Source organism: Uloborus diversus, chromosome 3 (assembly GCF_026930045.1).
Source record: "Uloborus diversus isolate 005 chromosome 3, Udiv.v.3.1, whole genome shotgun sequence".
Classification (NCBI taxonomy): Eukaryota; Metazoa; Arthropoda; class Arachnida; order Araneae; family Uloboridae; genus Uloborus; species Uloborus diversus.
Genome location: NC_072733.1, coordinates 14,721,321 through 14,747,089, shown reverse-complemented (window position 1 = coordinate 14,747,089; position 25,769 = coordinate 14,721,321). Strand labels below are relative to the sequence as shown.

General features: G+C 35.4%; 1 protein-coding gene across 1 annotated transcript in view; it reads right to left on the bottom strand.

Annotated features, from left to right (window-relative positions):
• Window positions 1-10,921, bottom strand: part of LOC129219424 (very long-chain specific acyl-CoA dehydrogenase, mitochondrial-like) — a 74,640-nt gene extending 63,719 nt beyond the window's left edge. The window contains 1 exon segment of the mRNA XM_054853822.1: window positions 10,668-10,921. Within this exon segment, the coding sequence (XP_054709797.1) occupies window positions 10,668-10,720 (53 nt within the window). The 5' untranslated portion in view covers window positions 10,721-10,921.
• Window positions 10,922-25,769: the final 14,848 nt, after the last annotated feature.

The window sequence follows — 25,769 nt, the reverse complement described above, 5'->3', positions numbered from 1 at the left end:
AGTTGTATAAAAATTTACCGTGAATAGTTCACATTACCGAAGTACATCTATCTACAAAATAGTCACCTTGAACGACCATGCACTTCTGCCAACGTTCGTATAGCTTTTAGAAGGACTCCTGGAAGACATTTATCGCACCCTCCTGTAAGGTCTCGTTTCAACGCTGCTGTTTCAACTTCATCGTGGGGAAGAAGACGCCTTTCATGTTGAGGATGCACGGTTCGATTGGCCAATACTCTGATATGACAAACAAATAACATAACGTTTCGTCGGACTTAGCTCCGTGTGACTTTTACCTGTTCCAAGCAAAAACAAAACATTTGCATGGACGCCGCTTTGTTCCGTCAGGAGAAGATAAAGCTGCATGACAGAAGGTAGCGAAAAATGGCTTCCAGGAGTGATTACAAGATTTATATTAACACTGGCAGAAGTACATAGTCCCTGAAGATGACCTTTTGAAGGTGGATGTGCTTCGGTAATGTGAACTATTCTGGGTAAGGTTTTGTACAGCTTGTCCCCCGAACTTTTGGATCATACTACGTACAATCTGTATAGGGTGTAGTTACGCTTCTCCTTTTTTGACTGCTGTATGATGGAAGACAAAGAACAACAGCCAAAAAAAAAAAAGAAGAAAAAGGAATAAAAACAAAGAGTCTGTTTAATAACCAATTGACTTTTTTTTTTTAATTGAACATATAACTAAGATTTCAGTAACATTGTAATAATGTATGGATTTAGGTAAACTACACATAGTTAAAAAACATTAAATTATGTTGTTTGATCATTCAAAAAAAAAAATTAAGAATAAAACTATGAAACCGTCAACAAATTACGTAATTAAAGTGGAAAGATTGCACGTAGACTTTTTTAGTCATCAAATTAAACAAAAAAAGGTAACAGATAAATTACAATATTAAATCATAATAGGAATATTTTTATACTTATTTAAAATTTATGAATAGAAAAGTTTGCATTTTTCGTAAAATGTATAACAGTGACAGCGGAAAAAAGAAATAGCCATTAAAATAGCGAGGTTCTTAAAACGCAGCTACAATAAACAAACTCAATATTTACACCAAGTTAATAACTGAATACATATACTACTTGATCTGATGTTTGCACACGTAATATTAAACAATTTGATTGTTTAATTTTTTATGAAGCACTGCAAACAAGTTCAAATTAAATTTTTCAATTTAAAAATAATTCTCTGAAATTTAAAAAATTGCACAATAGAAAATCCTTGAAACTTTTTTATAACATATTATTGAACATGTGATGAAAACGAAAAAAACTTATTCATTGATTTTATATAAATACATAAAAATAGTTACTTACAACAGAAAAAAAAAAATCGATCGCTATTAATGATGCAAAAAAGATGACGCATTACAAAATATAGGTGAAACAAGTATAAGAAATACGCAAAATGACATTTCTTGACCAAAATAAATAATCGCTAAATATTTAAGAAATGCTTGAAACGACGAGGGTGGGTTAGGGGGGTCACCCTCTGATTTTGGAGTAACTCACAACGTTAAACTTCTGCCCCAACTTCGGATTAATTTTTTTAGTACAGAACCGCTACCACCAACGCCTCGGAAGAGAGTTTCTGAATCTACTACAGCACTTCCGAAGAAAAAATTCAAAAATCCCTTTATTTTCCAAATTATGTCACCATTCAAAACGTCTTTAATCAATTTCTCACATTAATGCTCTAAATTCTTCCTAAACAATAGATAAAGCTTGAAAAAACAAATCTCTAATATTATGAATGGTGTTAGTTTTAAACAACTCAGAAGTACAACTAGAGATTAATTTCAGAAATTGAGGGAGTGGGAGGAGGGGCACGCAAGTGTTCTCGGAAATACAAAAAATAGTCGTAAAAAATAGAGTTCAAAATAATCATAAACATTGAGCAGAAAAATCCTTTTAAAACTTGCACCCGAGTTTGTTTTGACGTGCAGTGGCGGATTTAAAATATAGCAAATGTTCCAACTGCGCGAGAGGCTCCAGAACCATAAGGGCACCGTAGGAGTTACAAAAATGCTTATGATGAATGTTTTACAACTTCTGTGATAGAGAAATAGGGCCCCAAAATGTATATAGACGGGCCCCAAACTTTTAGCTCCGCCGAAGCGATACAGAAAAGACTGCATTACTGCATTTCATATTACAAATCTCGAAAAAATAAAAATTACCGTCGGTTCAACAGGAATCTAACAAAATGAAACAAAACCGGTTTCACCATCTCATATTTGTTTCCATGGTCTCCAATTCTGCAATATATCACCAAATGATCGTCAGTCTGAGACGCTATATTAGTTTTGCATAATAGCCACAAAAAATCAGTTAATAGGCTTTTTAGAACACCCGATCGAAAACAAAAAGGGAAGTGCACAACTGGAATGTGCGCACATCCCACATGCGAGAATATAGCCTTCTACAGCTTACCATTTTTAAGTTATGACTTATAAGAGATACATACGTACATCCAGCCGCAAGAAACAACGAAATAATTAACTTGTTTGGTACCTGAATGCAGTATTAAAAACTCTTTCAAGGGTAACTAAAATAGAAATTCATACTGAAATTTAAGTAAACAATTGTGTTTGAAAACAATAACTCCCTTTACTTTGTATTAAAAAGTAAAACAACAAAGGTCCTTTTTTTTTCAAAAACATCGGCCAATTCCATCGGCTTTTCGATGTTTTTAAGGCCGATGGGCCGATGTTTCCTGCAAGTTAGCATCGGTTGCCGATGCCGGTGCCGATGGCTAAATTGTTGAACCATCGGCGCCGATGCATCGGCCAGGCCGATGCATCGGTCAAGTCCTAGAAAATATTCCCATCATTTTACCAGCTTGTCAATATTTGTGTTCTTATGGTGGGTGTGGTGCGATGTTTAATTGTTATTTTGGGAGAAAATTATATGGGTTTTGATTTTTCGATGCTAATAAGGATGATTAACTTTAAATAAACTCTTTTAATTACCGTTTCTTTTTTCTTTAGATGTCTACATTTTGAAATATGTAATCTTTTAACATCCGATATGAGAATCATATTTTGTTCTTTTTTCAAGCTAACATCGCTTTATTAGGATGCAAATAAATGAAAAGTCTTTTTATTTCTGTTAGAACTCTCATTTCAAGTTTTTAAAGCAAAATTCCATTTTCTGTTATTAAGTCAAAAATTAAAATGCTGAATAGATGGTTTATTTTATTTTATTTATTTTTTTGCTTCAACTGTGTCCACAGATATTAATGAAATGTTTAGCATAGGACTCTAAAATGCAATTTTAAAATAATTTTATCAAAAATATTTCTTTCACAAGCTGTTTTTATACTTTTGACGCCTTCACTTTGAGAATTGCGATCTCTTTGCATCCGCTACGGGAATCCGATTTTTAGAATTTTTGATGATTGTTACGCTTTGTTAAGAGGTAAACAATTAAAATATCTTTTTATTTTTGTTAAAATCATGGAATTTATAAGTTTTAAACGAAATTCTGTGCTTTTTAAGAGTGTCTTGAGTCAAAAAGTTAAATGCTGAACCCTATTCTGAATTTTATTTTATTAATTTATTTTTTTGTTACATTTATTTTAAATACTGTACCGAAATATTTCTAGTATAATTTAACATAATGTAGAATGGTAGATAAATATTGATACTTGAGAGAGCGATGTCCCCCCCCCCCGCCAAATATTAGACCACTCCAGAATGATTTTCTCGACATAGAAGAGGAAAACACCTAACTTTAAGTTTAATTGATGCAGTTTGTGCCATCTCTACATTCTAAAATTTCGTTTAAAATAAAAAATTTTTTGCAAAATTATTTGATTTTTCACAAAATTAATTCATTTTTCACAAAATTATTTGATTTTTCACAAAAAAACGGACCCTGTGAAAAATCCTGGGCAGACCCCTGTTGTATCCTCCGTTTCTGTATAGATGTAATGGAGGATATACAATCAGAAATGGAGCATACAACTTTCTTTAAAAATCCATTTTAAGAAAGATGTATACATTTTAATCAGTTCAAATTGTGTTCCTCATACAAGATGCAATATTTATTTAAATGAAAAGTTTAAAAATAAAATTTAAAATATTGTTACACGTTTGATGCCAACTTCAAACTTTCTTTAAATGATGTCAGTTCTTGAGGAAACACGGGAGATTTATTTACAGCAATGTACAGGAAATGTAGTTACAACTGCTAAATCAATCATCAGCAATTAAGCAAATAACATTTAAATACTGTAAACTCAACAGTCACACACCTATTTACTTCAAAATACAAACAGAGCCAAATACATGCTCTCAGTGCAACGGCTCAGACCAGTCTCACTTTTTATCATGCGCGGAGGCTATTTATAAATACAAATACAAATGTGACGACCAGCAACAGGCACTGGGCCCAGCTAGGCTGGTCCTAGTCAATTAATTAGTCCCCAATGAAGATCAATGGCCCTCTTAAAGCTATCCACTCCCTTGCTCATTACCACCTCTTCCGGTAAGCTATTCCAAGTGCCCACGACCCTGCTAAAGTAGTAGTTTTTCCTGATTTCCAAGTTAGCCTGAGATTTAAATAGCTTAAAACAATGACCCCTTGTCCTGCTTTCCCCGCAAAAATTTAATCCATTTACATCTTTCATTTTGATAAATTTAAATAACTGAATCATGTCCCCTCTGACTCTCCTTTGCTCCAGGCTATACATGTTAAGCCTATTAAGTCTGGTATCATAATCTAAATCTGAGAGTCCCCTTACTAATTTAGTTACCCTTCTTTGAACCCTTTCCAATACAAAAATATCTTTCTTCAGATAAGGCGACCAAAACTGAACAGCATACTCCAAATGAGGTCTTACTAAACTCCTATATAAAGGCAGAAGAACTTTCTTAGATTTGTTTGAAATAGATCTATTGATGAACCCAAGCATTTTGTTGGCTTTGTTACTAGCAATACTGCACTGTTGACTAAACTTGAAGTCCTGATTTATAAAGACACCCAGATCCATAACATTTTCTGCCTGATTTATGACTGAACCCTGTAAACGATATCTCATACGCTTATTTCCATGACCTAAGTGTAGCACTTGACATTTCCGTACATTAACTGCCATACCCCATTTATCTGCCCACTTAGTAATATGATCTAAATCCTCTTGCAGCTGTTTTACTTGTTCTTCATTTTCGACAATCCCCATAACTTTTACATCGTCAGCAAAACAATTCATGCTTCCAGAAATATTATCATTGATGTCATTCATAAATATAATAAACAAAAGAGGCCCTAAAACTGATCCCTGAGGAACCCCACTTAAAACATCACTCCAATTAGAATGATTTCCTCTCACAACTACTCTTTGCTTCCTACCAGTAAGCCAATTTCTAACCCAAAGTAAAGTTTTTCCTCCTATTCCAATGTCAGCTAATTTGCTGAGAAGAGCAACATGCGGTACCTTGTCAAAAGCTTTTTGAAAATCAATATAAACAACATCCACACATTTTTTGTTATCTAAAGCTGAGGTAACCTTGTCGTAGAAATGCAATAAATTAGTAGTACAGGATTTACCTTTCCTGAAACCATACTGCAAACTAGTCAACAGACTATTAGTCTCTAAGAACATCATGATCTTAATTTTGATCAAAGTTTCGAAAATCTTACAAATCACCGAAGTCAAACTTACAGGTCTATAATTCCCAGCAATACCTTTAGACCCCTTCTTGAAGAGTGGCATTATGTTAGCCAGCTTCCAGTCCTCTGGCACCGTCCCCGAGTTATAAGAAGCATTGAAAATATTCAAAATAACATCCACTAATTCCTCTGCACATTCAACTAAAATTTTTGGATAAATATTATCTGGTCCCGGAGCTTTAGTTGCTTTAATCTTTTTCAAATGAAATAAAACCTCCTCCCTGGAAAATACAAAATCCTCAAGCTGTATAATAGCTTGTGTCTTGTTAGTGTCAACTGTTGAGATACAGTTATCGTTAAACACACTGGAAAAAAAGTTATTTAGAACATTTGCAATATCCCTATCGTTTTGGATTAAATTTCCATGCTCATCAACCAAAGGCCCAATTTGACTGTTTCGAGCTTTCCCAGAATTAGCGTAAGCAAAAAACCTCTTAGGGTTCCATTCAATGTCATCTGCCAGCCTTTGCTCCAATTCCCTTTTCTGAATCCGTACCAAATACTTAAAATTTCGCCTTGCCTTACCATACTGGAGCCTTTCCGCACTCTGACCAGTTTCTTTAAACTTACGAAAAGTGGCTTGCTTATAATTAAGAGCTTCTTTAGTCTCCCTGGAGAACCACATGGGCCAAATTTTGGTACTAACACCTTTTCTCCTAAATGGAACATAGTCCCCAACGGTTTTAGCAAGTTTATCCTTAAATTCCGTCCACTGCTGATCTACGTCGCTATTTTCCAACCCTGACGAAAAAACCTCTTTCAAGCTCTGCCTAAGTGCAACAAAATCTGTGTTTCTGAAATTGGGCACAAACCTAAAATTATCATCTTTGCACACTTCAAATTTAACCCGGAACCTAATGCTGTTATGATCACTATCTCCAATATGCTCCCCTACACTCAACCCCTGAACAAAACTACCTATGTCACAAAAAACTAGATCCAAAATGGCCTCCTCTCGAGTTCCCTGAGTTACAACTTGATCTAAGAAACAGTCACCAATTACTTTTAAAAATTTCTCTTCTTTGCCATTACCAGGATAAAAATTATTCCAATCAATACCCGGAAAATTGAAATCCCCCATTATGATAACGGATCCCTTACTGGACATGTCACTAATAATACGGTACATCTGTTCATCTTGTCCCTGGTTTGAATTAGGTGGCCTATAAATGTTTCCAAAGCGTAGCTTTATGCCCTTACTGCTCATCAACTCCAGCCAAACCATATCAATATCAGTAGGCTTATCATTTATGACCAATTCATTGCAAATAAAATTGTCTCTAACATAAAATAAAACCCCACCACCTCTTTTACCTACTCTATCCTGTCTGAATAAATTATACCCAGCAATATGTAATAACTCTGCATCAGATTCGGTAGCCCATGTCTCTGTAATTCCGATAACATCCAACTTCTCATCCATAACTATGCTTTTCAATTCATCCATCTTGTTCCTAATACTGCGAGCATTGGTATAGAAAACTTTAAGCATGCCTAAGTTGCTTTTATTTAACACCCTGAAATTTCCTAAATTACAATTGTTAACATTACTACTCTTGTTTGTCACTTTAATTCCATTTCTAGCAATACCCAAAAACATATCATTCTCTCGATACCTGGTGCTTGAACCATGCCCCCCATTCCAACTTAGTTTTTTGACTCCAAAGCCCTTAAAATTAATCCACTAACCATTTTGACCCCTGTAGAGCTCAGATGCAGGCCATCCCTAGCAATCCAATCCCGTTTACAATGACTCCATACATCAATGAACCTGATACTGCGCTTTTCGCAAATTGACTTCAGTAGCAAGTTCATACACCTCGCACGTTGATTTAGCCAGCTCCTATGCACTCCATACCTGGGAAGCAAACCAACCACTTGGACATTTGTCGAAAAGCTGGTTGCTTTATCCAACAGGGATTCCCATTCCCTAGAAAACTCCTCATTTTTACTGTGGCCTACATCATTTGTTCCCACCCACAAAGTAACCATGTCCTCCTTATTCAATACTCCCTTCTTTTCAGCAACCATATTAACGTCTTTTACCCGAGCCCCTGGTAAACAACACCTAGCCACCTTACGCTTTACTCTCCCAACTGTGTTACCCACCTCCCTTACCATAGAGTCCCCCAAAATTACACCCTTAGTTTCCCAATCTAACTCCTCATTTGAAACTTCCCCCTGAATCTCTGGAACATTTATACCCTCTACAACTGGCTTACACCCTAATGCTAACTGGGCTTCCAAAACTAGCATCTTAAGTCTTAAGTCTGAGAGTTCAGCACATTTAGTGCAAATATAATCCTCTTCAAAAACAGACTCATTTTCCCCCTTATACAGGCAGAACATATGACATAGATCACAAGAGATCCACCTGTCCCCCTTCCCACTCTTTACCTCTTTCATAATGCATATAACACCCATTTCTACTCAGTGAATATGTTCCAAAAGGCAAAACAGTAAGATAAAAATGCAAAAAAAACACAGAATAAATACTAAAAACAGCAGTAAATAAACAGAGTTGCTACACCCAATAAAGCACACAAGATCAAAAACCAGGAGATCACCACATGTTAGGCTTAGCTCCAAAAAATGCAAAAACACTTCAAGAATACAATAACAGCAAAAATGAGCCCCCAAAACACAATAAAACTAAATTACATGATAAAGTGAAGTAAAAAAACCTAAAACTAGACAGTAATAATGAAAAATTATAGTAAAAAAACACTTATCAAATTAGCAGCAAAAAACACTCCCTGCATCACAGGCGCCCTCTAGTGGCCTAGAGAAGGTTCTATAAATCCTAGAGAAGGTTCTATAAATCCTAGAGAAGGTTCGACAAAATTCAAAATGTTTCTCGTATTTTCTTTTTATTCCATTCACAAATCTTAGCGTGCAGAAATGGAAGGACCATATACTAATATAAGGGGTTGTATATTCATTACAAGAAACTATTTACAGGTTAAGTAACTACAATAATTTTTAGATGAAGAATAATGGAATAAACGCCAAATTTAGACATATTACAACAAATTAATCATAAAAATAATTACTATTTACAGAATGTTTACTATCCGTTACCTTCCGTTCACATCCAAAATTTTAACTGCAAAATAACCAATAAAGAACGTGACTAACTATGTGAGAGTAAGAAGTGCCTAAAAGGAACAGTATAAAGTAACTTTTAAAAATATTGAAGATTTTTTTTTTCATGAATTCCAATTTCAAAAACCTACGTTTTTTTTTATAATGACCCATCTAATCCCAGGAATAACAGTAAGATATCTTACTGTTGCTTTGAGGTGACAAGTTCGTTTCCTAGATCTAAAAAGGGGAGTGTCACTTCTTAATAAAAGAGCACTTTCTCAAAAGAATTAAGAGGCAAAAAGTATAAGGTTCTCTAATATAATCTTCACACACCCATTGTAGTGGACAAGAGGAATGAGAGAGTTACATTTCAAAGACATACTGGAGTAAATATTTACCTAATTGAGCAAGAAAATTTGCTTTTGTGATAAGTGTTAATAAATTTCGAAAGGGCAAGGGGGACTCGTTAAAGAATGCAAAAAAAAAAAAAAAAAAAAAAAAAAAAATAGTTTCAAAGGCTGTATCAAAGGTTGCCTGAAAGAGAACAGGCACAGCGCCCTCTCAAACATGTCCAGAAGAAACACTAATAGGAATGTTAGAAAGAATTATCATTATAAATGATAAAAAGAACTCAACTTTTAATTTAAAATTTCAATTTTTAGATTTAATTTGCATAAAATTCTGTTATTTGAATTAAAGTCGATATAAATGTTTTTATGCTACAATATGCAATAGTCATATGTTTTAACATTTCCCCCCTTTTCATCATTCCTTTTATCAATTTATAATTTCAAAGTCACTTTTCCCTCCTTTTAGCTTTTATCAGATATATGAAGTAGTGAGAAGCAAAGGGACGTAAGTGACAAAGTTAAAAATTTGAAGATAACCAGTACAAATGGAAGGTGAACCTCTTCTCTGTCTTGGGGCAAGACAGTAGTTCTAGTAGTCCTGGTAGGTGCTGCTGTAAAGCATGATTCAAAAAAAAAAAAAAAATCAATGAAAGTAATCTTTAAATGTGTTTTACGCAAAACTGGGAAATGTCCACTTACATCCCTTTGCTTCTCACTGCCTCATATGTGCATCACATGTACCATCAGGAGAAGGGGTCACAGTGCATAAGGCAGCACTAAAGTTTTGGTAAGGGGAGGGATATCTCTCTCTTTATTGGGAGACTCATTCCTGGGAGTTCTTCATGGTATTGGGGGCATGAAGGAGGAGGGGGATGAAACATCACTCTCTGAGATGGGCATCCCTGCTATAAGTATCTAGTTATGAGGCAAAAATAAAAAGGAAAGTCACCAGCAGAAACCTTGACCAATGAATTGCATAAGTCCTAAAAGATATAAAAAGTAACAAAAGGATATAAATATGAAAATATAAAAGAACACTTGAAAGTTTTAAAATGTATTGTGATACATTAATGAATTTCAGGCAATGGTTTACAGGCTACTATTCAAACTCATCAGTGTAAGATAAATTTACTGTTTTTAAATTTTGAAATATTTGGAAGACATACTTTCGAGTCCAAATAGGCTCCCCACACAATATTCAGTCAAGGTAATAACTTTAAACTAAAACTAAGTATCGGATTTGGAATTTGTTTGGAAAAAAAATTATAGTTCATGGAAGACGGCACAAAATAGAAAAGGAAAGTCTTCAAACTTTTCAGGTGAAAGAAATGTTCATAATAACCTTGAATAATTACAAAATTTTACAAACGAGGAAAACGCTGACAGCAATTACGTAAAAAAACATAATGATGGATTTAAAAAATAAGTTAAAAAACAAATAAATAAAAATTAAATAAAAACTTGAAATTACATTATTTGACAAAAACATTGTTTTTTGACTTGCCAATAAACTGCGCAATATATAATAGATACCTGATTGCAGTTTTCCTTGAAGATAGAAGTCTTGAAAAAGTAGGACGTAGCATTTTTGCAATAGAATAGAAATAATGTTTAACTATTTCGTCTCCAGTTGAAACAGGAGGTAAATGCTTTTTCTGAAAAAATATGAAGTAATTGTGAAATAGGTTTGCTGGTTAAGAAAACTTACTAAAGTACGAACGTATGCGCTGTCAAATAAAACTTATTCGTCGTACGAATGTTGGTATGTAACTGTTGTGTAATACTTCAGACGAGAAAAGATAAATATTCCTCTAAAAGCTGATTGGTTAAAATCCAGGGGTGTGGATCAGCGTAATGTTTGTTTGTTTCAGGCAGGAGCTAGGAGTTGCCATTCATTCGAAATAAAGTTCATCGTGCGAAAAGACTTCTATAGAGTGACCGGTCGTTCACAGCTGATTGGTCATATTAAAGGATATGACGTCAGTGGTTATTAACCGGTTGTATACTAGCCGATGCTCCATGGAACGCTTGTGATAAAACCGCGGTTATTTGAGCAGACGAATAACGCGTAGGTGAAAAAAAAAATATTTTAATAGGTCAAAAATGTTACGTGGTACTGAAGCTATTGGGGCTGTGTTCGGAAATAATCTACCGATTACACCGCGTGATTAAACCGGTGTCGTTATGACGTAACTGGAATTTCTCTAGGAAGTCTGGTAGAATCAAAGGTTTCGTTCGACGAAACTCACCGGTCGACCGGTAAGTAACTGGTTACTAACCGAAAAGTTCTATGATCAACCGGTTAACACAGCGGTTACCATTCTAAGCAGTTGATTGGTTGATTGGAGCATGTGATCATTAGCTGTCACGTGATTAACTGACCGGTCGCTCCCGGTCGAGCTCGTCGAATGCAACCAAAGACAGCGTTCTATAATAGGGTCGAGACTGAAATCTGGCAACAGTTCCCTGTTCCAGCAAGGGAAAAAATTAAAGTGGCAGAATAGAAAACAAGGCCCGTGGTAGCCCGATCGGTAGAGTGTCGGATTCGGGGCCGGAGGGTCCTGAGTTCGAACCTCGATGGTCGAAGATCCACCGTCGTCATTAAAGGGGACTGGGCGACGTTAAATATGCTCGTGGTCTCAATGTCCTCCAAGTGAAACGATACCCCTGGGGGTGCTAGCACCAGATTGCTATTAGCTCCTGGTCTAGTTCTAAATTCTCATTAACTGTTCGATCCGGAGATGGTGCTGCTATCTATCGGTGCATAAAATAATGAAGGCAAGGCACTTAGCATTCAGTCCTCGACATAAATACAGTTGTAGTCAGTTGTGACTCTGAATAGGAATAGAATAGAAAACATTGTATTGAGTTCGAGTCGGCTAAAAGATTTTAATTCTGCTTTTCGCCTTTGTTTTTGTTTTTTAAATGGTGAAATCTTGTTCATCATATGGTTGCACAAACAGAGCAACCGCACTCAATCCAAGTTTAAAAATTTTTAGATGAGTAATTAAAAAAAAACAAACTTTATTTAAGCTTGTGTTTGTGTTTACAAAAATGAATAATTTTGCATTAGATAAAAATATATTTCAAACTATTATCGAACTCTATGATAACAGATGGATTGTGAAATATGTACAATTAACTTTTTATCAGTGATGTGATTTAGTAAATCTGTCCGAAGTTTACTCAAAGGCAACACAGTATTCTTGTTGGATACAGCATACAGAAGGAATTAATAGTGCAAATAAATTTGTTTCATGTTATTAAAATTAGAGGATCATCTTACAGATTGTTTTTTTTTTTTTTTTAAATAAATGTGACAATGTAAATAAAAAATAATGCATAAAAGATTTATTTATTTTTTCTTATGAAGCAGGGTTGAGTGATTTAAATCAGTTGATTTAAAAAAAATCATTGATTCACAAAAAACATGATTTTTAAAGATAAAATTTTTAAAAGCTCAAAAGGCTGAGTTTGATGGACATGAAGTTCAGAGTATTTTTATTAGAAAAACAATGAACAAACAAGTATTAATTACAAGTAATCTTACTAAAAGAAACAAAAAAAAAATCATATTGTTATTAAATACATTTAATTGAAACCGAAGAAAAATATAAAAAAATCATAGTAGCAATTAACATTGAAAAAGAAAGAACTTGCAAAGTAGTTTCATATATATATATATATATATATATATATATGAAACGAGATTATCTTTCAATGAAATTAAAAATAATAAATTAAATTGGACATGTACCTATTAAGAGTTAAGCTTAGAGTGATTCAAAAAAAAAAAAAAAAAAAAAAAAAACTTTTTTTAGCTAGAGTCCAGGACACACCCTTTTTTTTGAGCAATCACGATTGCTTGTTGTTCTCTCCTGACTATTTTGATGTCCTATGATTTTATTCCTCCCTCCGCCTCCCTCTGCAGCACCACCGGCCGCCACACGATGCTGCTCCACTAGCGAAAACCGACTCCAGGTTGCGTCACTTGCCTACACACACCTACACACACACACCCCTACACATAAACATATCCCCCCCCACACACAAACACGCACGCCTACATACACAACTTTGCAAGTATTAATAGCTGTTTAAAAAAATAAATGTTCCTCCTGCAATGCTTTCAGACTCTTTTCATCGATTTCGAATTTCTGAAGCTTTTATATACGATAGCAATTCACATTAGAAATGAATGGAAAAGAAAGCAAGAATTTTAAAATTCTTGCTTTTTATGACTTCAAACAGCCACTGTTGCAGTAAGAACTTCTGGTAATATTAAAAGCATAAAATTTTCATTTACAGAATTCCTGGTAAAAGGAATAAAGATTAATCATTCACAAAAATGGAAAAAAAAAAAAAAATACAGCTATTAGTTTTAAATGCACCGATATAATAAGTTTTTCAATTGCATTGCATTTATAGTTTTAGCATCCTTCTTTTCATTTGCGTTAAAAAGTGCCCTCTGATTCTGTTACCAGCTGTGTAAAATCCTTTACTTCTTTTTACTTCCTTTTACAAAAAAGGAAGTATTGTATTCGCGAAACATTTTCACTCAAAAATCGGAATTAATTTCCATTTTGCTCACCCCCAAATGAATGTTGAGTATTTTTTTCGACCCGACTACACGTACATATGCACCTAAGAACGTATAGACACCCGAAATATCCATTTCGAAGTTTCCCGAGTTAATTACAACGAGTTTTCTCGTGACGTCTGTATGTACGTATGTATGTGCGTATGTGTGTATGTATGTCGCATAACTCAAGAACGGTATGTCCTAGAAAGCTGAAATTTGGTACGTAGACTCCTAGTGGGGTCTAGTTGTGCACCTCTTGTTTTGGTTGCATTCGGGTGTTTCTAAAGCAGTCTTTTGCACCTTTTTGGGGGGAATTTATAACTCAAGTGGTGTTATAATTTGGCGGACACTTGGCAATATATCCAGTCTTTCGGTCACCAAGTTTTGTCGCCAACTTGGCGACAAATTTGACGATTTTTAAAATTTTTTTTAAAAATCTGGTTTTAATGTGGCCATTGTTGGTGATATTTAGAGAGTTATAGAGATAATCACATTAAAACTGCAATACTAGGGAAATAACATTAAATTGGTGTAAAAAGAAGTCACATGATGTACTTATTCCTAACTCCGCCTCCCTCTGCAGCACCACCGGCCGCCACACGATGCTGCTCCACTAGCGAAAACCGACTCCAGGTTGCGTCACTTGCATACACACACCTACACACACACACACACACCCCTACACATACGTATAAAGAAGTCACTGCACACATCAGTTCGTTTTAGTTTAGTTTTAACAAAAATAAATGATGCGTCATACAAATCAGTGTGCGTCACGATGCCATTCAAACTCTGTCACAGGTGAAATCAGAAAGATAGCAACAAACACATTAGAATGAGCTCAGAACAAAGCAACATCAGCAGATCATCTTGAAAGCTATTCGAAGTAGGTAGGGAGGCATCAGATACAGAACTTTGGTGATATTGTGACCATTCGTATGAATATCCAGATAATCCTAACTATTACAGAGGTTGTTATGAAGGACTTACTCTCTCTCAAAACTAGTTAGGATGTAAAATACCACAAATTATTTGTTTAAATAAGGACTGAAATTTAAAAGCAAATCAATATTTTCAGTTTAAAGTTTTCTTTCTGCATGACTTTTTTTTTTTTTTTTTGTAAGTGCTACTTCTGTTAAAAAAAAAAAAAACCTTTAGACCTCGTTTGGGGGCGGCTGCAGCCTCACAACCGCCCCCTAGATTCGCCACTGTTCTGCACACCTGTGCAATCTTTTTTTCTTTTGCACCTTTAAACCTCAGCTCCTTCGGTTTTACTTTTTGCACCCTCGAGCATGTGCGCCTTGTCTCCCCCCCCTCGCTTGAACCTTTATTTTTTAAAAATTCTATTTTATTTACGTCCTCGGACGTGTGCGCCACAGGTTTTTTTTTATGCTCCCTCAAACCCCCCTGTGTGCCTTCGTTTTTCTCTCTCTCTTATTTTAAATTGCACTTTCGAACTTGTGCGCCTTTGTGTTGTCGCCTTTTTTTTTTGCACCTTCAGTTTTTTAAAATTTTATTTTTATGTTTTCCTTTTTTTACGCCTTTAGGGAGTCAAGATTGGCTACCATGTTTTTTTTATTTATTTGTCAAAATGCTACACTGGTGGACAATTGCTAAGGACGGATCACAATGAACTATGTAGCGCACAAAAAAGTAAGTATAATTTAATGCCAAGTGAAATAAACTAATGTCAGAACACTAGAACATTACAATAACGATAATTTATTGTGCTCTGGAATCCAAAAGGCGTTGAAAAGTGTTCAAAGGACAAAACGATCATTTTGTGCTAAATACGTAAAGGTGAAAAAATGTAATTACCGTCCACAGGAGTTCCGGCGCAAACTGTCAATATTGGATATGGCCTCCATGGATAGCAATGCAAGCTTCAACAACGTCGTTTGCCACTTTGCAAACAATATCCAGCGGCAGATGTGGTAATTTATCTCGTTCTTCTATCAGCCACGGATGAGGGTGTCCTTCTTTATTGGAGGGTGTTGTCGATCAGCAAGACTGCTCCACAAAGCATTCCAAACATTTTCGATGGAAATCAGATCTAGAGAATGTGCTGGCCGGTTGAATTTTCTTGCTCTCTAGACACTCCTGGATAGTGGCTGTTCGATGAAATGTTGCATTGTCGTCCAAGAAAACGAATTTATCGCCCCCCAGCACCACGGAACATGTAAACATGAGGTAGCAGAACAACATCAATGTATCGATGGCAGCCATAGTCTTTTTGGCAGCACATGAGCGGCGTACGGCCATTGATCATGACACCATCGTTTCGGCCGTTTGTAATGATGTCGTCAACATCACAATCGGAGAGAAGTCGACTGAGTTTGTGTACTATTCTCAGATGACAGCAGGTTGAGTCTGTCGTTAAATTGTGGACGACAACTGATCTGGCGTGAGAGTAATACTGAATACAGGAGCGTTACTCTGGATGTCTCTAGAACTTCAAGTGACGTCTATTTCTCCCTCACGACAAGGGAGGATCGGTGAGAAAATAGTCGGTTGCCACATTTCGTGCTACGCTCAAACCTTCTAGTGAGGAATTTCTCCCCTTCGCTCTGCAACTCGAGACGGGGAAACGATTGACCAATCAAATGACTCCATATCTCACCTCACTAGCGTTTATCCAAACAGTTACACGTGTTTTATTAGTTTAACTCGACTTTATTTCTCTGTAATGGGTGAATCACAAAGGCGCATTTTAGTAAGAAAGCGGGGGGGGGGGGGGGGGGGGGGGGCATAACCCCTTACACAGGGATAAATTAATTTTTCATTTACTATTTTTTAGTTGACTCCTTTGTGACATGCAACATTTTTTTTAGTTTTTTACAAAGAGCACACTAAACAAAGCATATTCGCATGAAAGCATTTTTCTTTGCTGAAGAAGTAATCCTAGAGTCGTTAGGAATAATAAAATACATACTTAATTCACCGTTTGCGAACTCAAGGAAAGGTAACATCGCGGTTTGTCCAGTAATTTTTTGTTGATGGGATCAAAAATTTACATTTTTAAAAATATGTGTAGAAGTACCTAGAAGAGCCATATTAATCCGAAGCTATTTGCGAAATGCTTGATTTATTTCTCAGCTTATAAAAAAAGCAAAATGAAAGAAATCACATGGTAATTTCTTGGAAAAACCATAATGTTATTTCAAACGGTATGTAGTATCAAAATATCTCAACTGTATCATGGCTTTAAGAACAAATCAGCAACTGCTTTGAAATTTGCAAACAAATAGTTTCTGAATTCTTCAGTTAAGCTTATATGTTATACAGCTTATGATTTTTACAATTTCATAATATTTTATAGTTGAAATATAAACTAATTTAAAAAAACTCAAATGAGGTATGAGTTTATTTAATAATAATCTTTCCAGATTTCTGAAATGTTCAACCGGGACACCGAAATGGATGGTCCCCCCCCCCCGTGTCAAGTATTCAAAAGGGTACACACCTGTGGATGATTTTCGGAGTGTACGGCATTTTATTCTCAGTGCTATGAATAAATGGTTACTAACTATGAACATAAAACAGATGTAATAAAAAATGACATAAGCAGATAAACTTTGAACATTTCATTTCCGAGATGTAAATATTTGCAATTTATTTGAGCTAGAAAAACACTTTGAATGAGAAATAAAAAATTGAACATTATTTAGATATACTTTTCATTTTATAAGACTTTTTTGGTTTACATCATGTTGTAAAAATTTTCACAAACTAATCCGGCTCTAATTTTATAAGTCAATGTTACAAATGATAAAGTAATCTTTCTAAATAATCCTTCACACTCAATTATTTTTAAACCTTTTTGGTGATTTATAAACAAATTTATCTTTTATCAGGACGTGAAGTAAACCGACCGGAATGCCGGAATTTTGTTTGAAAACCGGAACCGTCCCGGGCAAACCGGGAGGTCTAGCAAGCCTATTTAATAACCATGCCCTTATGTTATAATCATTAAAACAATGTTCTTTATTAAAACCACTCATTTTATAGCATCTCGGCGAAAGTATCCAGGGTTTAGCATTTAATTTTTTCGAAATGTTGAAGATATTTTACGCCCCTGTTCAAAAATATATTTTGAACAGGGGGTGAATAAGCCTGTGAATAATAATATTTATGTAGTATATTAATCGGTCTTAAGGGGATCTTCAAAATCATCTAAAAAGTAAAGTCATGAAAACTTGTTAGTGAAACAGTGTAAGGACGAGGGGGAGGGGAGGCACTTTTCAACTTCCGGGGGCCCCTTCAAAAAAATGTTCGTATATCACCTCTCCCAGTGAATCAGCTACACTTTTATCATAAAAAGGGACTGAAAGAAATGTCAGAATCAACAATGCCGTCACCAGATTTTTGTATCAGGGAGGGTTTTACCAACGCATTTCTCGTGAAACCTATACTAGACTTATAAAATTTGATTTTGTTCGCATATTATAGTGGTTTTTGTTACAATGTGTTATTTAAATGAGGGTAAGGGTACCAGTATAAGCAAATATAAAAGGGGACTTTTCCATGAAATGAAAAAAAAATTATGTAACCACCCCCATTAAATGTTCGATGTCTATTTAAAAACTCAAAAAAGGGGGGGGGGGAGAAATGAAATAGATTCGTGTACTCCTGTATACGCACTCAAACTGATATTTCTTAAATTCATACTGTTTGACACTTTTAAAAAATGTAAAATGTAGAGTTTGGCTCTTGTAAATTAAAAAAGCTTTGACGTTTTTGTTAGCGTCAGGTATTCAAATCTGAAGAGAACTAATGTTTTAAAAGAAATGATATTCACAATGATAATAATAAAAATAAAGACTGCAGAAAAAGCACTTAGTTTGTATCGTTAAAAAATATTTTTATTTTTTTAAATGGAATTTAAAAAATAATAATAATAATAAATAAAACAATAAAAAGAAGTTTTCAGCAAAACAGTTTTATAAAAACCATATTTTTGCTTTGTTTTGAAATTTTTTCAGGGGGCTGGAACCCTAAAACCCGCTGCTTAATTACGGACATGGGAATCAAGAAACATCAGTTTAAAGTTATTATAGTCAGAAATGGAAAACAACCACTACTTAAATGCGAATAAATTAACTGCAAAATATTAAGCATTAGATCGACAGAGAAACTAGGCACAATTAGTTGAAAAACTAAACGCTGCAGGAGGTGTTTAAAAAAAAAGTGAAATCCTTGCAAAAGATAAATTATTTTTTAATATTACTACCGTTTTTGAATGCACCGTTTTTCTAAGAGTCAATTAATGTTATCAGTTTTAAATTTGTAGCTTAAGTCAGGATATATTTATTAAACTACTTTATGGACGAACAACAGTGGCTTTCAATCTATTTACAATTACATAACTTAGGTGGTAAAAGTGCTTAAAAGGTACCCACTTTTATTTCCATTAAGGTTTGAATTTGATAGTATTTTATTTAGCTATTTGTTTATATTTGTTATATAAAGCTAAAGAAAATTATTGTGGGTTAAAAGTCAATTATAAATAACTGACTATTTGGAATTATAGACTGAAGTTCAAGTTTTAAAAAGCTTTTAAAATCATGGCGCAGAGTACTTTCCTTAATAATTTTCATCAAAAGCGAGTCAGTCAAAGCGAGAAATCAGCGTAAACAAACAATTCTCTCTACCGAAAAGGCGAACTCACCGGCTTTTTACCAGTCTAGAACTACACGCTAGTCAAACAAGGTACCGACGCGTAAACGTGCTTTAGAGCGTAGTGCAAAATTCTAGCTCACGAGTAGTGACGTCACGCGGGAGAAAAAACTGGTTTTCTCTCTACCGGCTTCATTCTAGAGAGATCCAGAGTAATGCCCCAGGCCGGAAAACATAAAAGAAAAGGAGAAATATCCTACTAGTGGTGTCATACGCTGACTTGTAGACAATGGGATGTACAAATCAAGCAGTCGGGCGTGTAGTCCGACTGCTTGCAAACGTCTGGCTACAATTTTTCGGAAAATTTGCTTGCTAGTAGCAGCAGGAAACGGCTTTGCTACCTCAGTAGCTGTGTTGCGCCGGCTCATTTTTGTTGCTACCATTATGTACCAATCTTCTGCTAATGTCGTACCGAGTACACAACCTCCCCCGTGACATTTGATACAGATTCCACTTGTTTGAAATGATTTTCAAACCTTCAAAACAACTCTGCGGCTAACGTCGAACTCCCTGGTAACAACTGATACTTTTTGCCTTTTTTCAAACTTGAGAGCAGCACGACCACTTGTAAAATCATCCAAGAGACGTCGGGAAGGCATACCAAGAAATTCAAGTTCGTGAACTGATTCTTTCCCGTCAAATTCTGCCTTTGAATAACAATGGTCGTCACGCACCAAATCCTTTATATCTCTTATCAGCGCTACCACGTGACGAGCATCGTCGTGAATCTAAAATTTTCATACGCACAACACGTCTTACCGTATTCCACACTTATGCTAATTTCCATATTTCTTTGCCTTCCATTTTGTGGTTCGTAACGCTGCTATTGCCATCCGTCCTTAGCAATTGCCCACCAGTGTATATCGTGCTACGAAAGTACGCTTCCAAGGTTTGGAGTAACATGTAGGATAGCGTTGAACCAAAAAGTGTATTAAGGAAGGACATTTTATAAGTACGGTTAAGAGTAAAGCGCAATGGAGACGATATTTCAAAACAAGATTTTTGTGGATGAGCCTACCAATTTATGGTGGGCTCATTCGCTGAAAAATTATCGTGTCAGGCGACAGAAATTCGTAGTTTTTTTTTTTTTTTTAATTTGCGAAACATTATTTACCGTTGTATGTTTATATCCTTATGTTAAAAAAAATCCATTAAAGTTTTGTTTATTGCTTATGTAGAGTATCATAATCCCTAAATTTGGTGCTAATATATAACAAACAGTGAATTATTCACTTTTTGCGCTAAAGATATAATTTATAAAAAATGGCTACCGTCTTTTGTGACTCTGGTCGCCAGTGGCTACTGTTCAGAAATCCTAGTTTAGAGCTTTAAAAGGTGGTTCGAGTACAAATAATGGAAATATATATTATTTATTAAAAGAATAATTTCAACCAGAGTATTTTGGTTAAAATATATAACTCAACTCCTTGGGCTTTTGATTCTTTTGAGGACTTTTAAACTATTTCTAACAGTCATTTAGATACTCAATCTTATACTTGCAAGATAGCATGCAATATCAAGATGGCATCATCCATTTTAGTTTGAAAATATTAAAGTCTGAGTTAAAATGAGTAGTTTAAAATTCGTTTCAGGAGGGGCCCGGAGCCCTTCAATGCCCCCTTAAATACGCACTTACTTGCTTTTTCTGTTTTTAGAACTGATATAGGATGTTGTTTGTTGAAGAAAAAAAATTACAGCCATGTGCAACTATCTGGAAAATTTTATGACATTCTATTCTCTTTTCCCAATAAAATAGGAATGACGTATAGCATTTAAAACGTCCGAGAGGGATTTTTGTTTTTGACAATCCATTGCACCGCGAAAGTTCAGGGGAACGAGTCTGAACTTTTTCGAGAGAAATAATTCGCACACCTCACTTTAGCATAGCAAACATTGAGGTTATATAAGGGGTGGCACTAGGAAATCCCCAACGGGGGGGGGGGGGGCAAGCTTTCCCGGCTGGGGGCACACAAAAATTTACTTTATAGGATCCCCCTCCCACAATTTGCCATAAAAATACAATAATGCTAGCGTCTAACAACACAAATTCGATTTTTTATTTGTAGCCTTACTTCCCAGTAATTAGTTGTGAGTGTAATGTACTTACATTAGTTCGGGGGGGGGGGTCCAGAGGTTCCCCCAAAAAGTTTCGAAATTGTAGCTCTAAAAACGCAATTTTAGGCAATATTCGGTGATTTTTATGGAGGGATAGCGTTCTCTCGGGAGCTCACCCGCAACAACTCCCCGTCTGAATATCCCCAGCAATTTTTTGAGAATGGATTTCCAAAATGCAACTATAGGGTCTGGTGGGGGAAAGTGGTCAATGGGGTAAAGTGGTCATACATCAAATAAATGACTGTAACTTGGAAATAAATGCTCGAATAAGTATAAATTTTTTATTTTAGAGTACGGAAGTTAGAAACTACATCTTGAATACAAAATTTTACAACTGCCAATATTTTATTTAGTAAAAAAAAATATTTTGTGTGCATATGAAAAACTTAAAAATCTAAACAGCTCTTTTAACTTCTCAGGGAAATTTTGTTTAAATGAATTTCGATCAAACTGACGGCACGGGATGCTTCCTACATGTCTCAAGAACACTTACTCTTTAGCAGCTATCTGTATTTATTTTACATAATATTTTAGAGCAATGCAAGTAAGATGGGGTAAAGTGGTCATATAATTGGGCTTAACGTAAATCGTTGCTCTACTGTCACTCAATCTTAACGTACAAAGCAGATATTGATTAAATATTCATTTCACTAAACATGTTTTGTTTTTACAGTAAATGGTGTGAAATCAAGTTTAATTTACGAACACATGCGTGTGATACTACTATATCTGTACGTAAACACGTATAATAGTATATAGATGCACATGTCCGAATAAATACGTTGCTTTACGTAAAAACGTACATGAGCGCGCCGACACGAGTATATACTTGTATATACGTATACTATATATTTGTGTACTATAGTATGTACGGGCATGGAGAAGCATAAATGTAACTACATGCATACATGAGTCTGTATGTGGGTATACATGTCGGCCCGAGTATATACTCGTATATGCGTGTGTACACGAGTATGAACTTGTAAACACGAGTGTAAACATGTGCTTTTACCTGTGTATAAACGATTATACACCGGTATTTAGAGTTACAAGTATACTAAAAAAAGGCATTTACATAATTGTACCAATAAATACCTACATGGGTGTCTACAAGAATATTTCTATATAGGTATATATTAGTCTATACACGTATATACTCGCTTACCTTTACAATTATTTTCTTTGCGCGTCTGTCTGTTTGTACGTCTCTAAACCTATTTTCTCCGCACTGGCAACGTCTTCCATGTCATTGCTAGTACCGTTGGATGCAGGACGTCCAGATTAAGCCATTCCGCTCGGTTTCACTCCTCTAAACCTTAAGGGGACGGATATCCGGGTGAAGAAACTAGAAATTAATAATTGTCAAACGCAGTCGGTTTCGAGTCACCGCAGAGGACGAACGGGGCTGACAAGCGAAGCGAGCAGGGGCAGAGCTGCCTATCTATATACTATTATACGTGTTTACGTACAGATATAGTAGTATCACACGCATGTGTTCGTAAATTAAACTTGATTTCACACCATCTCCACCGGACTGGCAATGTATACCAGGTCAGTACTGGTTCTGCTGGATGTAGGAGATTCAGGGGAAGCCATTTCGCCCTGTCTCACCCCACTTATAGTACTTAAATAACCGGAGATAAGGGGCCGGTTATCGAATCATCAAAAACATTAAAGGCATCAATTGTCACAAGCCGCTGGTGGGGAACGAGATTGTCGAGCAGAGCGAGCAGGGGGTGGAGCCTCCTGAAATGCGTAACACGTAAATACTTGGACACATACCTATATACTCGAGTATACACGCGCATAAAAGCATCTGATATATCCATGAATATATAATCGTGAATACATACACTAGTTGACACCTACATACAAGCATTTGATGACGCGCATATACTAGTGTATACACCTAATTTACGTATATACAACTATATGTACTTATATACGTCTATACTGGTGTATGCAAGTACATATACGCATTAGACATATAAACATATATTCATGCATACTCGTGTATACCCGTATATGTACGTATGTACACTTATATGTACGTGTATACTCGTATATGTATGTGTATACTCGTATATATTCGTGTACATACGTATATTCTCGAGAGATATACATTCATGCACATGATGTTCGTCTATACAGGTATATATACGTCAATACGCGTTAATACTCGCTTATACTATACCAAACACATTTCCACATGACACATATATATTCGTGAAGACTCGTGTACGCACGTATATGCTCGGATATACAAGTATATACTCGACTAGACACGTACATAACTCGCATCTAATGCATAGATGCATATACTCATGTATATACTTGTATACTCATGTATGCACGTATGTACTCGTGTATACATGCATGTACTCGTGTTTATAAGTGTAATCATTATAAATAACTAAAATATATAAATAATATGGTTATTCATACTGGTTTTGCATCTTTTTTTAAGTATGACCACTTTACCCCATGCTATGACCACTTTCCCCCACCCCATGGGGTAAAGTGGTCATTAATACATAGAGAAAAGAAAGTGGTATAAAAGTACTTAAATAAATATTTTTCTTTCTAAAATTCAATGTATTGTGTTCTTCATTAACGTAATGTAAAATAACAACAAAAAAAGTTTAAATGTTTAAGGAATTTCTTTTATTTGTTATCCACTTAAGTTAAAAAACCTTGATTTTATGACCACTTTACCCCACCAGACCCTAGCTGATATTTGACCCCAGGAAAGTTTCTTAAATCGGAGCCCTAAAAACACAATTGCAGGTTTGATGACGTTAATGCAACCCGTCATACAAGGGTGCCAGTATTTTCAATTGCCCTCCCTAGCTTTGAAAAACTTATGTTTTTTCAGAAAGTAGGCATGGATTTTTGTTGTTTTCCGATTATGTTTGCATTGAGTACGCCCTCTACCCCCCTAGGGTGGTTCAAAGAATCTTTTTTTCAGCTAGAGTCCAGGACACATCCTATTCTTTTTAGACTTACTAATAGTATTATGCTGTAAAAGTTTTAGCTTCTTACTCAAATTTTAAGAGGGTGCTCAGTGAACCTTAAATTTAACATTTGCCGTAGCATAGAAAATGCCACAAATTTAGAAACAATTAACTTCCGCACCTTTTTTTTCGTAAATAATTATTTTATTGCAATGTGTATGGGGAGAGAGAGAGAAAGACGTGGTTTGGAGGCATGCCTTCGGAAATTTTTCAAAATTAAAATCCTAAAATCGCTATTGTAGGCTATTGCAATGCTATTTTGGGTCACCTTTGATGGAGGGATTAAGTTTGATACTCTCCCTCAGAAATATTTAGAAGTTTAAGCTCTAAAACGCAACTTTAGAGGTAGAAGGGGGGATTGAGGAATGTGCACTGGAATTTTCACGGGTTTAAAGGTAGAGGGCATCAGTGACAAAAAGAGAGTAGGGCATTGCGCGCTAATGCCACTCCAAGGCTACGGACCTGATTTATAAACTCTCTATCTCTCTATAGGTGTTCTTCTTCTGAGTTTAATGCACGAAACTCTATATCGGAATAGTGTTCTTCCATCTATTAGGACAATGAAAAAAAAAATCATTCGCATTAAAAAATAAAATGATACTTCACTAATAAGCAGTTTACGTACCCAATTTTTGCCAGTTTTATGTCTTGCAAAAAACAGGAATGTTTTCACTAAAATCCAGTAACCTTCCTGAAATTATCCTGGAATTCATCTGAAGAATCTTCCTGATTAAAGCCAGTCGTGTCTCTGTAGCCTTGAGACAAAACTTAGGTAGGTATACTATCTTAGCTTGGCCCCTTCCTGCTTTACCAAGAAAGCTCAAACAGTATTATTACTAACAAGCCATAGTAACTTTCCTGCTATTCTTGCAAGGCTACGGAATCCGGAGCATTATATGCTCTCATTGGGAGTTTAGTCAGCCGAGACGAGCCTTGATAGAACTGAAGTCGATACACTTAATAAATACGCTCACTTAATCTTTAAACTGGTAGCTAAAATTATTTTTCATAACAGTGAGAAGTCTGCATTCGTACAACTTGTGGCAACTCAGGAAACTTTTTGACAAATTTTCTTGATTTTAACAGGAAGTGGATAAAAACTTGTGAAATCCCGAAACGTTACACGGAAATAATCAGTAACGTTTTGGAATTTTTTTACAGTGATATGAACTTATCTTTTGATTGGAATCGAGGTTATATATTACGAATATTTGGGCACAAATGTTCAATATAGTTATCAAAAACGTT